The sequence below is a fragment of the Trichosurus vulpecula genome, chromosome 3 (assembly GCF_011100635.1).
Source record: "Trichosurus vulpecula isolate mTriVul1 chromosome 3, mTriVul1.pri, whole genome shotgun sequence".
NCBI classification, from domain to species: domain Eukaryota; kingdom Metazoa; phylum Chordata; class Mammalia; order Diprotodontia; family Phalangeridae; genus Trichosurus; species Trichosurus vulpecula.
In genome coordinates, this window is record NC_050575.1 from 288,208,136 (window position 1) to 288,221,431 (window position 13,296).

General features: G+C 38.9%; 1 protein-coding gene across 1 annotated transcript in view; it reads right to left on the reverse strand.

Annotated features, from left to right (window-relative positions):
• ACOXL (acyl-CoA oxidase like) overlaps positions 1-13,296 on the reverse strand; it is a 531,229-nt gene that overhangs the window by 173,639 nt on the left and 344,294 nt on the right. The window contains exon 13 of the mRNA XM_036753019.1: positions 8,596-8,685. Coding sequence (XP_036608914.1) covers positions 8,596-8,685 — 90 coding nt within the window. The remainder of the gene's footprint in view (positions 1-8,595; positions 8,686-13,296) is intronic.

Here is a 13,296-nt window from a genome sequence, read left to right on the forward strand (position 1 = left end):
TATAATCCAGATTTCCTATGTATTTAGAAATTCACAAAGGACTTGACAGACATTCTCATGATATAAATGCTTGGCTCAAAGCCTCTAGTGATCCAAGTTTATCTTTGTTACTTCAGTGCCAGTGATCTGTGATCTGCCTTTTAGGGGCACTTCTTTCATGCAATCTCTTCCATGCCTTAACAGTTTCATGAGTTGCCTGGTGGTCTTCCTTCTAGGGCTGAACTTCTCCCATACCAAGGCTGGTCATTCAGCAACAGCTTTAATTTTGTTGTGGGGTCTCTACTTGAAGCATTTCCAGCTTAGTAGAACCTGGCTTGCATTCCAGTGGTATAGCCTTGGGAACCTAGAATAACTCTATTCCATGAAGAGGTACTTCAGGAGGGGTGACTCCCTTTACTGATGGAAAATTCTATACATCACATTGTTACCTAGTACTCAGATCTTTTTTTTTTTAAGCCAGACCTGATGCCATTGGTACAAGGAACTCCTTGTGAGGAACTCATGTCTACCAATGTAAATTAGCACGCTCTCTATCATTTGTCATATCTCAATTACCTGAGACACTGAGACATTAAGTGATTTGCCCAAGGTCATATCACATGTTCTAGGCAAGACTTGAACCTAGACCTTCCTGCCACCAAGGGTGACCCTTTCTCCATGATGCCATGCTGCCTTTCACTCAAATCATTACAAAGCTTAATCAGAGAAGGGAGGAAAGAGAGACAGGGAAAGCCATCACAAAATGTATGGACAGTTATGGGCAAATAAGATGAGGAAAAAATAAAAAAATTCTAAGGAAAACCCACCAAATGTAGGCCATTCCATTCACCTCCTATTATAATAAGGATGAGCCAGGAAATCAATAGTAGAGTGAGTCCTGTAGGTTTGTACTGCCTGGACTGCTTCACAGAATAGCATAGGCTCAGATTTGAGAATGGGGAGGGGAAGAGAATAAATATTTATATAGCATCTACTACGAGCCTGTCACTGTGCTAGGTGATTTACAAATATTATCTTGTGTGATCCTTACCACAACCCTATAAAGTAGGTGCTTCCTCATTTTATAGTTGAAGAAACTGAGGCAAACAGAGGTTAAGTGTCTTGCCCAAGGTCACATAGCCAGTAACTTTTGAGACCACACCTGAGACCAAAGTCAAGTCTTTCTGACTCCAGAACCAGCATTCTATCTACTGTGCCATCTACATAGCTGTCCCTAGGGATTCCCTCTACAAATGGTCATCTAGTTTTTGAAGACCTGCAGTGAGTGAGAACTCACTACCTCCCATTATCTTTTCTGATAGCTCTAATGGTTAAGAAAATTTTCCTTACCTCAAACCACCCAAATATTAAAACATAGTTTTAACATGTAATTGGGAAAAATAAAATATATTGAATAAGAAAAAAAAACAAATTTGAAAAAATGTATTGTGCAAAATAAAATATATCAGATGTGCTCTTACCAGGGCAGAGTACACTTTTTATTCCTGGACACAATGTTTCTCTTAATTCAGTCCAAGATTCATTAAACTTTTTGGCTGCCATAACATGCTGTTGAGTCATATTAATTTGGTGGTCCACTAAAACTCCTAGATCTTTTTCAAAGTAACTGCAATCTAGCCATGCCTCACTCATCTAATACTAACCAAGTTGATTTGTTTTTGAAACCAAGGTTAAGATCAAACCTTTGGCCTTATTAAATTACTTTTTTTCACATTTGGTCCCAGTGTCATAGCTTACCAAAATATTTGTTAAAATGACTGCCGTCCAGTGTTTTAGCTATCCTTCCTAGAACCTAAGGCTTTTTTTATTTTTAGAATTCAAAGTTGACTCTTTCCTTTTTTGGAGGCAATCAGGGTTAAGTGACTTGCCCAGGAACACACAGCTATTAATTCCCATTCAGGTCTTCCTGACTCCAGAGCTGGTACTCTATCCACTGCTACATCTAGCTGCCCTCAAAGTTGACTGTTTCTAAGCATCAGTACTAAGGTTAGAGTCCAACAGGTTTACGAGGGGCTAACATAATTTTGAAAAGTTCAGCCATTTCACATGAATGTTTGACTGAAGCATTGAACAAGGGAATAAATTGAATCAAAGCATAGATTAAGTCTACAGAGCACCAAATGAAACCCAGCCAGCTGTGGTTCTATTTTTGTAGTTTCGTGCAGGCCAAAATTTCCCAATTTCTTCTTCTAGACCATGGGTTCCCAAAGTGGGCAATACCACCCCTGGAGGGCACTAAATGATCCAGGGTCAGTAGTAGCCTTGGTTGTAATTGGGGGGGGGGTGTTGAATAAAAATGAGGGGGCAGTGGAAGCATAAGGAAAGAAGAGAAGGTAAAAGTTTTTTTGAAAAACAGTTTGTACATGTTTTATCTGTTGTGTAACAGAGTTAAAGTCATAGTGATTATGTTATTTTCCAAATAAACACACAAAATGCAAGTTATAATTGATCAGTGGTCAAGTTCGCCAACAGGTCTTAATAAGCAAGTATTGGCAGTATAGTGCATTGTCAGGAAGTCCAGCATGCATCAGCAGGAATATGTGCATATAATGACTTGTTTACAGTATAATACTATACAGTTATATGATGCAATATTACATCATCAAAATTTCAATTCAGGAAAAACCCACAAATTTACAATAAATTATTAAATTTAAGATGCATAATTTTTCTAAAAGAATTTAATTTTTTTTTGAAATGACACAAATTTCAAAAACAAATCATTAAAGGGTTAAAGAAGGTAGATTTCCAGGGGAGTGATAAGTAATTTTTTAAAAGGGGCAGTAAGCCAAATAAGTTTGGGAACCTCTGTTCTAGACAAAGAAAGTGATCTAAGTATTTTTAATTCCTTCAACACCTTCTGTGTACGAATTATTGCATTTAGATGCAGAGAGGGATTGAAAGATAAATAAGAAAAATTACCTTTGGAGAGCTTACAATCTAGTAAGGGAAAAAGACATGAACACAAATAACAATGATAGAAACAACATAGCCACATTGGCATAAGGCAAGGATTATTTCATTTTTGTCTTTATATCTAATAAATTTTGGTCAATTGCCTTATCAATTGACTTGCTATAACAACAACAACAAACACCACAAAACCCATAGCAAACAATAGGATCCCATGCTACAGAGAGCAGGTTCTGATCATTGTTATAATAAGCTGAGCAATATTATAGCAAGACTCTGTAAATTTCCAATGAAGTTTAGCTATGAGGTGTTTAATGATGTCATTGGATAAGGGGGCAACATTTTTTGGGATATGCCTTTATGTGGCAAAAATCTTGTACAGAAACAAATTGAATCCTGAATATGACTGACCAGTAGGGCAATTTGGAAAGTAAACTCCAAAGTAGATGGTATCTGAAAATAAGATTTTAAAAAAAGTGAAATCATCACTTGAAATACAGGAATGACTGATTTCTGATCAGGGATGGAGTACACCTTACAAATGATATATTTTCTGGGGGTCTTGAACATCTAATTAAAAGGGTAGTAAAGCAGAAAGAATGGGGAAAAGAAAAGACTATAGATATATCCCAAGTCATATTCAGTGAAATAGGAAGAATGATAGGTCTGATACTCAGAATTTCAAAAAAGAAAGAAATCTAAGAAAGAAGACTAGTAAAACCCACAGCCTCACATGTTTATACACAAATATTCAAAGCTTAGGCAACAAGCAAGAGGAACCATCAATCTTAATGCAAGAAGGCAAATTTGTCCCTATTGGTTTCACTAAGAGTTGGTGAAATGAAACTGCCCTATGACTCTGGAAGGGTGAACTTTATTCAAAAGAAACAAAATAGGTAAAAGGTTGTGGGTAGCACTCTATGTTGGTAAAGTATATTCTTTAAAAGAAAGCTAGGGAACCAGTCCAGGCAAGCATGGTTTAGAGTACTGGGGTGAAAGTTGATGGAGGAAGAAACCCAAGAGATTATACTATTGGGTTTACAAAGGATGAGAAAGTAGAGAAATTCTGTGGAGAAATCATTAAGACCTTTCAAATTAACCCAAAATATACCTTGATATGTGATGACTCCAATGCAAAAGTGGGCACAGGAGATGATGGTGAAAATATGTTAGAAAATGTGATTCAGCAATAAGAAAAGGGAAAAAAAAACATTCCACTAGCTTCTAGATTGTCCCACAACCAAATGCCTATAAATCATGAATTCTTTCTCCCATAAAAAAGTGGGAGGCGTGAGACATGGTAACCACTAAAAAAAGTTGCAAAAAATGTAACTGATTACATTTCTACAGACAGGAAACAATTGATTACTGATTAGGGTGTCATGTTTGAATTTTCCATCTGTGTATAATCAGACTACCAACTTGTTGAAGCAAAATAAGAATTATAAATTAGAAGAATGAACGTGAGATTAGGTTTACATTTGAGGCAACTCGACCTACTTAAATAATTTATGGATGCAAAAAAATGAGAATTAGATAAAAGAACACACCTTGACACCGACTACCATCATTTCTTATAGAAGTTTAACTGACATAAACATTACAGTAATGAGATTCAAAAAACCTAGAGGACTTAGTCAGGATATATACTTGATCTCCTTTACTCAGTTGGAAGATGGGCCACAGAGGACCACATAGAATATCAGCTAATTTGTAAGACTTTACAGAGGAAGAAGATAGAAGATCATGAACAGTTTTGTTTCATGAACAGTGAGCAGCTGCAGAGGGAAGCTTGTTGAGAGAACCAACAAAGCAAAATCATTCTAAGGGCATTTATCAGAAAGAGAAAAACAAAGACACGACAAATTGTAAAAAAAAACTACAACAAATCTTATTTTCTGTCAGTAACGGCGGTCCTTTAGCATTTGAACTCTTACTATCACAGTCCCTGATTTTCTACCTAATGAAATGGAAATGATACTGAAGAAAACAAAGTTAAGAAGAATAGCAGGACGGGATCAATTATTCTCAGAGAAGGCGTACTCTAGAGAAATGTCTTCTCCGCACATCTTAAACTAAGGAGGGAGAGGAAACCAAAGGTTTGGATAAAATCTGACATCATTCCAGAAAGGTGATCGAGAAATTATTGATAACCATATTTAGCCATATACCTACTTTAAAATCTATACATAATTTTTATGAGAATAATCAACCCAAGCTTTGAGAGCAGGTTTGAGAAAGATGACAGGGAAGCTTATATTGTACAGAAGACATCCTTATTGTCACCTAATAGATTTCTAGATACGGAGAATAAAATATCAGTATGCTTACTGATTGTAGACTGATTCAATAGAGACCACCACCACCACCAAGCAGGTTCCCCAATGAGGTTTCTCAGGCATGTCAAAATCAAGATTCCTTGAAAAAATGCTGCAACAGAGATATCTTGCTTACACAGCTCTCTGATTCTTAATGTCAAGCAACAGATAAAAAAGAGACATGCTTGCCAAAGGTGTTTGCCATCACCACAGGCCATAGCCAGTGTGGAGTCCCAATGGGAGAGGGATTCCTTCTAGATGGTGAGGTACTCCAGTTGCTCCAATTTGTGGATCTAATACTGACTGCATCAAGCCCCAGAATAGCACAGAGCCTCCAAAAAGCCATCCAGAATTACCCTGAGAGACAGCCAATGTGGCACAGCACCTAGAAGGCCAGGCTTGAAGTCAGGAAGATAGGAGTTTATGTCCTGCCTCTGACCCAGATTAACTGTATGACCACAGCAATTTCTATAAATCTCTCAATGTCCATAGGAACTCCTTAAGATTATAGGTTATTGATGAATTGCTCATCTGTATCAGTAGAGGGAGGATCCACACCAGAAACTTCCTACATGAATGAAATCACATATTGACAAAAAATGCTAATTTCAAAAAAGGTTGGCCTAATTATTCAATCTTATCCAACAAGAATTTACTAAGCAACTAGTATGTATATCACTATGCCGGAGATAAGAGAACAAAGTAAATAAGAAAAATATGAAATGAAAATCCACCCTGGAAAAACCAAGTGGATAAGTTGTCCAGACTATAGTTTGCAATTGGATGGACAGTGCATCAAGCAGGCTCATCAATATTTTGGATGGATACTGCTCATAAGCTGGGCCCAGAACTGAAGGGAGAGAGAGAAGGCTGGATTGCCTTTGGAAAATTGCCTAATGCTTTAAATAAAACTAAGCCTCTCCATGCCAGTCAGTCAACAACCATGTATTAAGAACTCACTGTATGCAAAGGCACTACGTCAAGCATGGAGGATATAAAGGAAGTTAAAAATAGTCCCTACCCACAAGAAGCTCACATTCTAATAGAAGAGGCAACGTAAAAATAAGTACACACAAAATACTTAAAGCGTTGGTGTGATTCATCTGGGAGGGGAAAGAATTAGTAGCTAGGACAACTAGCTACTGCAGATTATAGAATCTGGGCTGAGTTTTGAAGGAAGCCAGAGAAACTCAGGTCAGGGGGTTAGAGCAATCTGGTAATGACAGCCAGCCAGTGAAAAAACATAGCGACAAGCAATGGTGTACTGCATTTGAGGAAATATGAGTAGGTCAGTGCTGCTGGTTCATAAAGTATGTGGAGGAGACGAAAGTTTAAGACTGGAAATATAGGAAGGTGGCATGCCTATAAATAAAATGTCAACCAGAAGACTTGATCTGGGAGTTAATAGGGAGCCATTAGAGTTCTGAGAAGGAAGGTGACATGGACAGATCTACATAGGAAGAAATGAATTTGAAGCCCACCTAAGACACTTACAAGCTGCATCACCCTTGGCAAGTCATAAGACCATAGATTTAGAACAAAAAAAGAATCTGTAAGTCAAGTCAAGCATTTATTAAGCATTTACTGCATGCCAGGCATTGTGCTAAGCACTGGGAATACAAAGAAAGGCAGAAGATAGTCCCTCCCTTCAAGTCCCTTACAATCTAATGGGAGAGACATCATGCAAACAGCTATGTACAAACAAGATATACACAGGACAAATGGAGGATAACCTCAGAGGAGAGGCACTGAGATTAAGAAGAACCAAGAGAAGCATTCTTGCAGAAGGGAGGACCTGAGCTGAGAAGAGCTATCTAAACCAAGCCCCTCATTTTAGAGATGAGAAAGCCGAGGGTTAAACAACTTCCCTTAGGTCACTGATGGAGAGAGGATATGAACCTACGTCCTCAGATTCTAAACGCTGTACTCTCTCTGCTACAACATGCTGATAACCTCTCTCAGCCTCAGTTTTCTCATCTACAAAATGGGAAGAATAGTAATTGTGGGACTTATCTCACAGGCTCGTTGTGAGACTCAAATAAGATACATTTATAAAGCACTTTGCAAAGTTAAAGCAATAAAATAAAGGTTAGTTATTATTATTATTAATGATGATAATTTCCCATAAAAATGCTTTTCTTATTCTTTTTCTTTTTAACCTTAATCCACACATAACCTACTCATCTTTTACTTTCTAGGCCTTGAAGCTTGCCTAGATATATATTCTGTATATGGGAGTTTTCTTCTCTCCTTTAGCCCTGGGTCCAAATCGTTTTTGCTTTGCCACCACATCTCAGTAATTACAAGATGCCATCATGGTGGTTCAGAGTGAAGACTTCCAGTTCTTCCTGTTGCTTTCCCAAGTCCCCCTACATCTAATGTCAATATTTCAGGCAGCCTGAGTTTTTCCCAATTTTCTCTGGGTTTTCTTTCCACCCTTGTGGTTAGAATGCCTTAGGCTATGACTATAATAGCATTGAAAGGCCATTACATGATGACCATGAGCCAGAGTTTGTGGTCGAAGCTTTGCAACACAAATGTCATAGTGAAGCATATGGTGCCTCTCTAGCTTCTCCCCATTAGGAAGCTACTCCTGAGGAGCTGATCCCCTACCTACAACGTTGTAAACCCAAGCTCAATTTCTGTAATCAATCAATCACAGAATGATTGGATCATAGCCTCAGAGCTGAAAAGGACATTCAAAGGCCATCTAATTCACTCTCACTTTACTGATGAAGAGATGGAGACCCATAATCATTCACATGGTAACTGGCAAAGGTAGGATTCTAACCCAGACCCTTTGATTCAAAGTCCAGCATTCTTTCCCAGGACCCTATACTTCCTAAAGTCATATTTTATTCATGAACTCTTGTCTTCACAAATAAAATAGCTCCACACAGGTCAAATTGTCACAAATTCTGAATTAATTCAGGCCAAATTAATGAAGGTTTTTTTTAAACAGTAGGTCCCTTTGGAAGTTAAATTCACTTGGTTTTGCCACCAGGGAACCAATTAGTAGTTTACTGTTTCAGTGTATGTAACTGAGCTCTGATCACCTTGCAGAAATGCCTGACGAACTCTCAGGGAATAATTTTGGTGCCCAGAGAATCTGCCTGGAGATGCAGCACAAGCAGTTTTCCCAACACAAGTGGATCTAATTCAACATCAAAAGATCAGCTGGAAGAGAACAGTCCTAATCCACCATCACATACTGTAAAAATCAAATGGTGCCTGGGCTAGAACTTGCCAAATGCGATGACAAAATCACAGACAGATGAAACACAAGAAATTCCTCTGGTGTGGGGGATGCTTTGTCCTTACAAGTTGGACAACTTATGGCAAGTGAGCGCTTTTGGAACCTTACCTGGAGCATGACCACATTGTCGCCTTCAAAGGTCACAAACACGTCTGAGTCACATTTTAAGCCTGAGATCCGATTTTCCATCATGTAGCCCTTTTCCAGAAGAAAAAGAAAACAAACACATCCTTGGTTACATACGTGTTCAGTTTATTCATTTGGCTGGGCTTCTGTACATATCATTTCCCAGATTTATTGAGACTATCCCCTTTATTACTGATGATGCTAGATTTGGAAATTGTCAATCGGTATTGTAAAGGATATCACCAGAGAAGCTTACGGACAGAAAGGAAGGTGGGGTGGCTGGATGGTAAGAGCAAGGGATGAATGATCTACCTGCTGCTCCTATGTCTGTGCTTTTTGTACAAGCTTTCCCCTAGGCCAAGAATGCCCCACCCCTGCCTCTGATTCTTAGAATCCCTATTTTCTTTCAAAGCACAGCTCAGATGTCACCTCCATGAGGCCTTTCCTATTAATTCCATCACCCTTATGATCTTACTGTTTATCTTGTACATATTTTCAATTTATTTATCTGTATATATTTTATATCTGGGCAGGTAGGTGACTCCGTGGATATAGTGCTGAGTCTGGAGTCAAGAAGACGAGTTCAAATCCAGCTTCAGACACTTATAGCTGTGTGACCCTGGGCAAGTCACTTAACCTCTGTTTGCCTTAATCCACTGGAGAAGGAAAAAGCAAACTACTGCAATATCTTTTCCAAGAAAACCCATGCTGAGGTCCATGGGGTCACAAAGAGTTGTTCACGACTGAATGTATAGGTTATATCCCTCCATCATCATCCCAGTAGAATATAAATTCCTAGAGGGTGGGGAGGTATTTACTGTCTTTGTATCCACAGTGCCTGGCACATAGTAGGCTTCTTCAATTGAACTGATGGACATTCTGTGGAGTATCCACACGAGGTCCAAGGTTGAGAGAATTAAAAGACAGCCTTAAATACCTATGTTGGACTTCCAGTGGAGGATTTGTGGGAGGATATGAACCAGAGTAAAACAGGATGGAAGTATGGATGGATTGGAAGAAGCATCCACAAGGGTGCACCTTTGGTCCTGAAGACCCCCAGACTTCTTGAAATCAACAAGAGAGTTGCTGGGGAGTACTGTGCTCTATGTTTATATTTTCAGGACATTAGAGGGGCAGAATCAGCAATCCAAATAAAAGCGGTGTTTTTAACTGGAAAAACTGCACCAAAAATGATGCAAAAGACATTGCTAACTTAGAGTACATTTCAGCCACAGCCCTCTCTCCCCAAGACATTTGCATTCTAAACCTTAGCTCTGGTTATAGGCTTGAAAATTTCTATTACAAAGTCCACAGTTACTTTACATGCATCATCTCACATGATAGGGGCAGTGAGATTTAGTGTAAAGACCACTGACTTGGAGTCAAAGGACCCAAATTCAAATCCTATTTCTGCAACTTATTAGTTGTGCGACCTTGGGCTAGTCCCCTCCCTTCTGGGAGCCTTCCCTTGTTTGTGGAATGGGAGACTGGACTAAAGCAAAGATGTCAGACATAATGTCCAGCTTGCAACAGTGCCAAGCGCATTCTGAACCACATTCAAATGTAACTGGGAAATATTTAATAGAATAAATAAAAATGTAATGAAACATAAATAACATTACATTTTAAAACTAAAACACTACAAAAGAAAAAAAAGAAAAGATGGACAATTCTCAACACAAGGTGTATTATTTATCATACAGGCTTTCTTGAAATGAAAATTTATTGTTACATATCTTGAACCCTCTCATGTTCTGCTACACACATGACATGCTTTTTTTCTTTCTTACTTTGTACTTAAGTTTATGATATGTTTTTGTTTCTTTATTCTGTATTTGTGTTCTGGTAAAATTTTTAAAAAGTTTAAAAAATACTAAAAAAAACAAAACTAAACTAACTAAAGCACTATGCGGACTGCAGGGATTCTTATGTATGAATTAGTGGTCTCTCTCATTTTTATCTGAGTTTGGCACCAATGGACCAGATGATGTCTAAAGTTTTTTTCCAGTTTTAAATACTGTGATCTGCACAACAACCTTATGGTATGAGTAGTGCATGCATTAATCCTATTTTAGAAAGTAGGAGACTCAGATTCTTCATTTGTTGAGTAAGAGAAGATTAAAAGTCATTACCAATGTCATGTAGCTGTTGTTCAGTCATGCCCAACTCTTCATGACTCCATTTGGGGTTTTCTTAGTAAAGACACTGTAGTAGTCTACGATTTCCTTCTCATTTTACAGATAAGGGGTTGAGGCAAATAGGGTTAAGTGACTTGCACAAGGTCACACAACTAGTGTCTGAAGCCGGATTCAAACTCAGGATGATGAGTCTTCCTGACTTCAGGCCCAGCACTCTATCCACTGTGCCACCTAGCTGCCCAGAACTTAAATTCAGGACTTCTGACTCAAAACGCAGTGTTTTTCCACTATATTGCACCTATCTGCCTTAATAAGCACCTACTATGTGCCCATACCATCTCTAGTCTGTCACCAGAATTCCTTCCCATTCTGTGATGGTGCCTCCTCCCTCCCTCCAATAACATTTCCCTTTTACTTTCACATAACACTCTGTTTTGAACTCTTCTGATATACTTGCAATTGTAGTTATCTTTACGTCTTCCCTACTAGATTGTACACTCCATGAGGGCAGCAATCATGTCTTATATAAAATTTGCATCTCTTTCAGGACATAGCTCAGTAGGCACTTAATAAATTTCTTTGCTCTGTCGATAGGAATGCAGATATCTTTATAAAATGGACAAACAGTTATCCCCAGCTCAACATCACTTAATTCTGTTTCACTCCAAATGACCAAAATAGGGCAAGATATACCAAGGACTCATATAGCATGTCCTCAATAATAATAATCCTTTATATCTATATACTCATTTATAGCTCACAAAACACTCTAGATACATTATCTAATTCAATCTTCACAGCAGCCCTGTCAGGTAGACATAATAAGGATTATCTCCATTTTCAATGGGCAGAAACTGAAGCTGGGAGATTAAGCCTAAGGTCAGTAAGTGGTGCAATCTAGACTTGAGACCAGACCGTCTCCCTGTGAGCTGGATGCCTTTTCTACACACCATTTTGCTTCCTCCCGAGTATTGTCAAGCAATTGAGAGAGGCATTTTGGGGAACAGAGGGACCTTTCCCCAGCCACAAAATCATAACGGAGTCACCTAATATACCAACTTTTAATATTCAATGAACTCATATTTGCTGGGCTGATTGATGTATGACCTATGGAGGCTGCCACAAAGAGGCCGGCACTAAGGCCAGTGGGCAGAAGATTTAGAGAGGCAGATTTAGGCCATTAGTAAGGAAAAACTACTGAACAAAATGTTTACGAGTAGAATGAGCTGCCATGGCAGGTAGAGGCAGGGTGACCTCCCTCTCGTTAGAAGTCCTCAAGCAAAGTCTGGATCCACTCTTTGTCAGGATGCCATTGAGGGGATTCCTGGAGAAGTACAGATTGGTCTAGATGGCCCCCAAGGTTCGAAGGATCGTGGGATTTTAGAGTTGGAATGTTCTTATAGACCATTTACTCTATTTATAGACGAAGAAACTCAATTCCAGATAATGAAGAGACTAGCCCAAGCTGACACAGGTGGAAAACACTAGGGCTGGGACTCAAACCCAGGTCCTCTGAATCTTAAAGTTAAGGATTATTCCACTAAGCCACCTACCAGGCCATCACCAGTCATCTTGACTTTTGTCCTGCCACTAGATTCTGATGACTCTGGAGGAGAGAGTGAGGCTGATGACTTCGCACAGTCCTGCCTCTCTTAAATCCAACTCACGTGCAAGCCAAGACATCACCCCCTTGATGTCCTGGGTCTTCATTGAGAATGAAGGATCGACAGCAACATCCTTCCAATTTTCAGATTACATCATCCAGATGAGCCAAAATCCATCTTCTAGGCTCCTTGCTGTTTATGGAGCTCTAGAAATTGGCAGCCTACTAAATCTTTCATTCAGACTGATTCTGCCCTCTGTACCACAGCCCCAGTCACCTCCCACATCCTTGAACTACCCTCATTTTACAGATGAGAAACTTGCACCCAGTCACACAGTGCATGGTAGAGGTGAGACTCTGAGTCAGGTCTTCTAACTCCAAGACTTGGTGCTCTTTCAACCATACCACATTTGTCAGAGGGTGTCCTTTAATTTAATGTTGAAAATTATTTTTATGTCCTTTGAATTTTTTAAGTCACTTCTTAGGTTAATTAGAATAAGGTGAGATGAGCTTACTAGTCTTTAAAATGACCATCTATCTAAAAGGACGGTTTAATGATTGGCTGATGACTGACTGATGCCAAGACAAAAAAACCCTCTGGAAACAGTAATGAATGAGAACATGATTTTTCTTTTATAGAAAATTTCATCAGAAATCTGAGATTTTATTCCTTTCCTAGATTGCTTGAGTAAGCTCAAGTTGGCTGTCCTGGTTCCAAAATCTGACAGAAGCCACATGACTCCCTTGCAACAGATTTTCAACCTACAGTGAAGCTAGTTCTTAGTGTAGACAAACACCTTTGACATGTTGGAAGAAATGAAGTTCACAAAATGCTGAAAACATTAGAAGTAATTGAAAGTGAAAGAACAACCCTCCCCCCATCAAAAAACGAAAAACTCACATGAAGCATGGCTGGCAAGCCACTTTCAATCTCTCATTAAC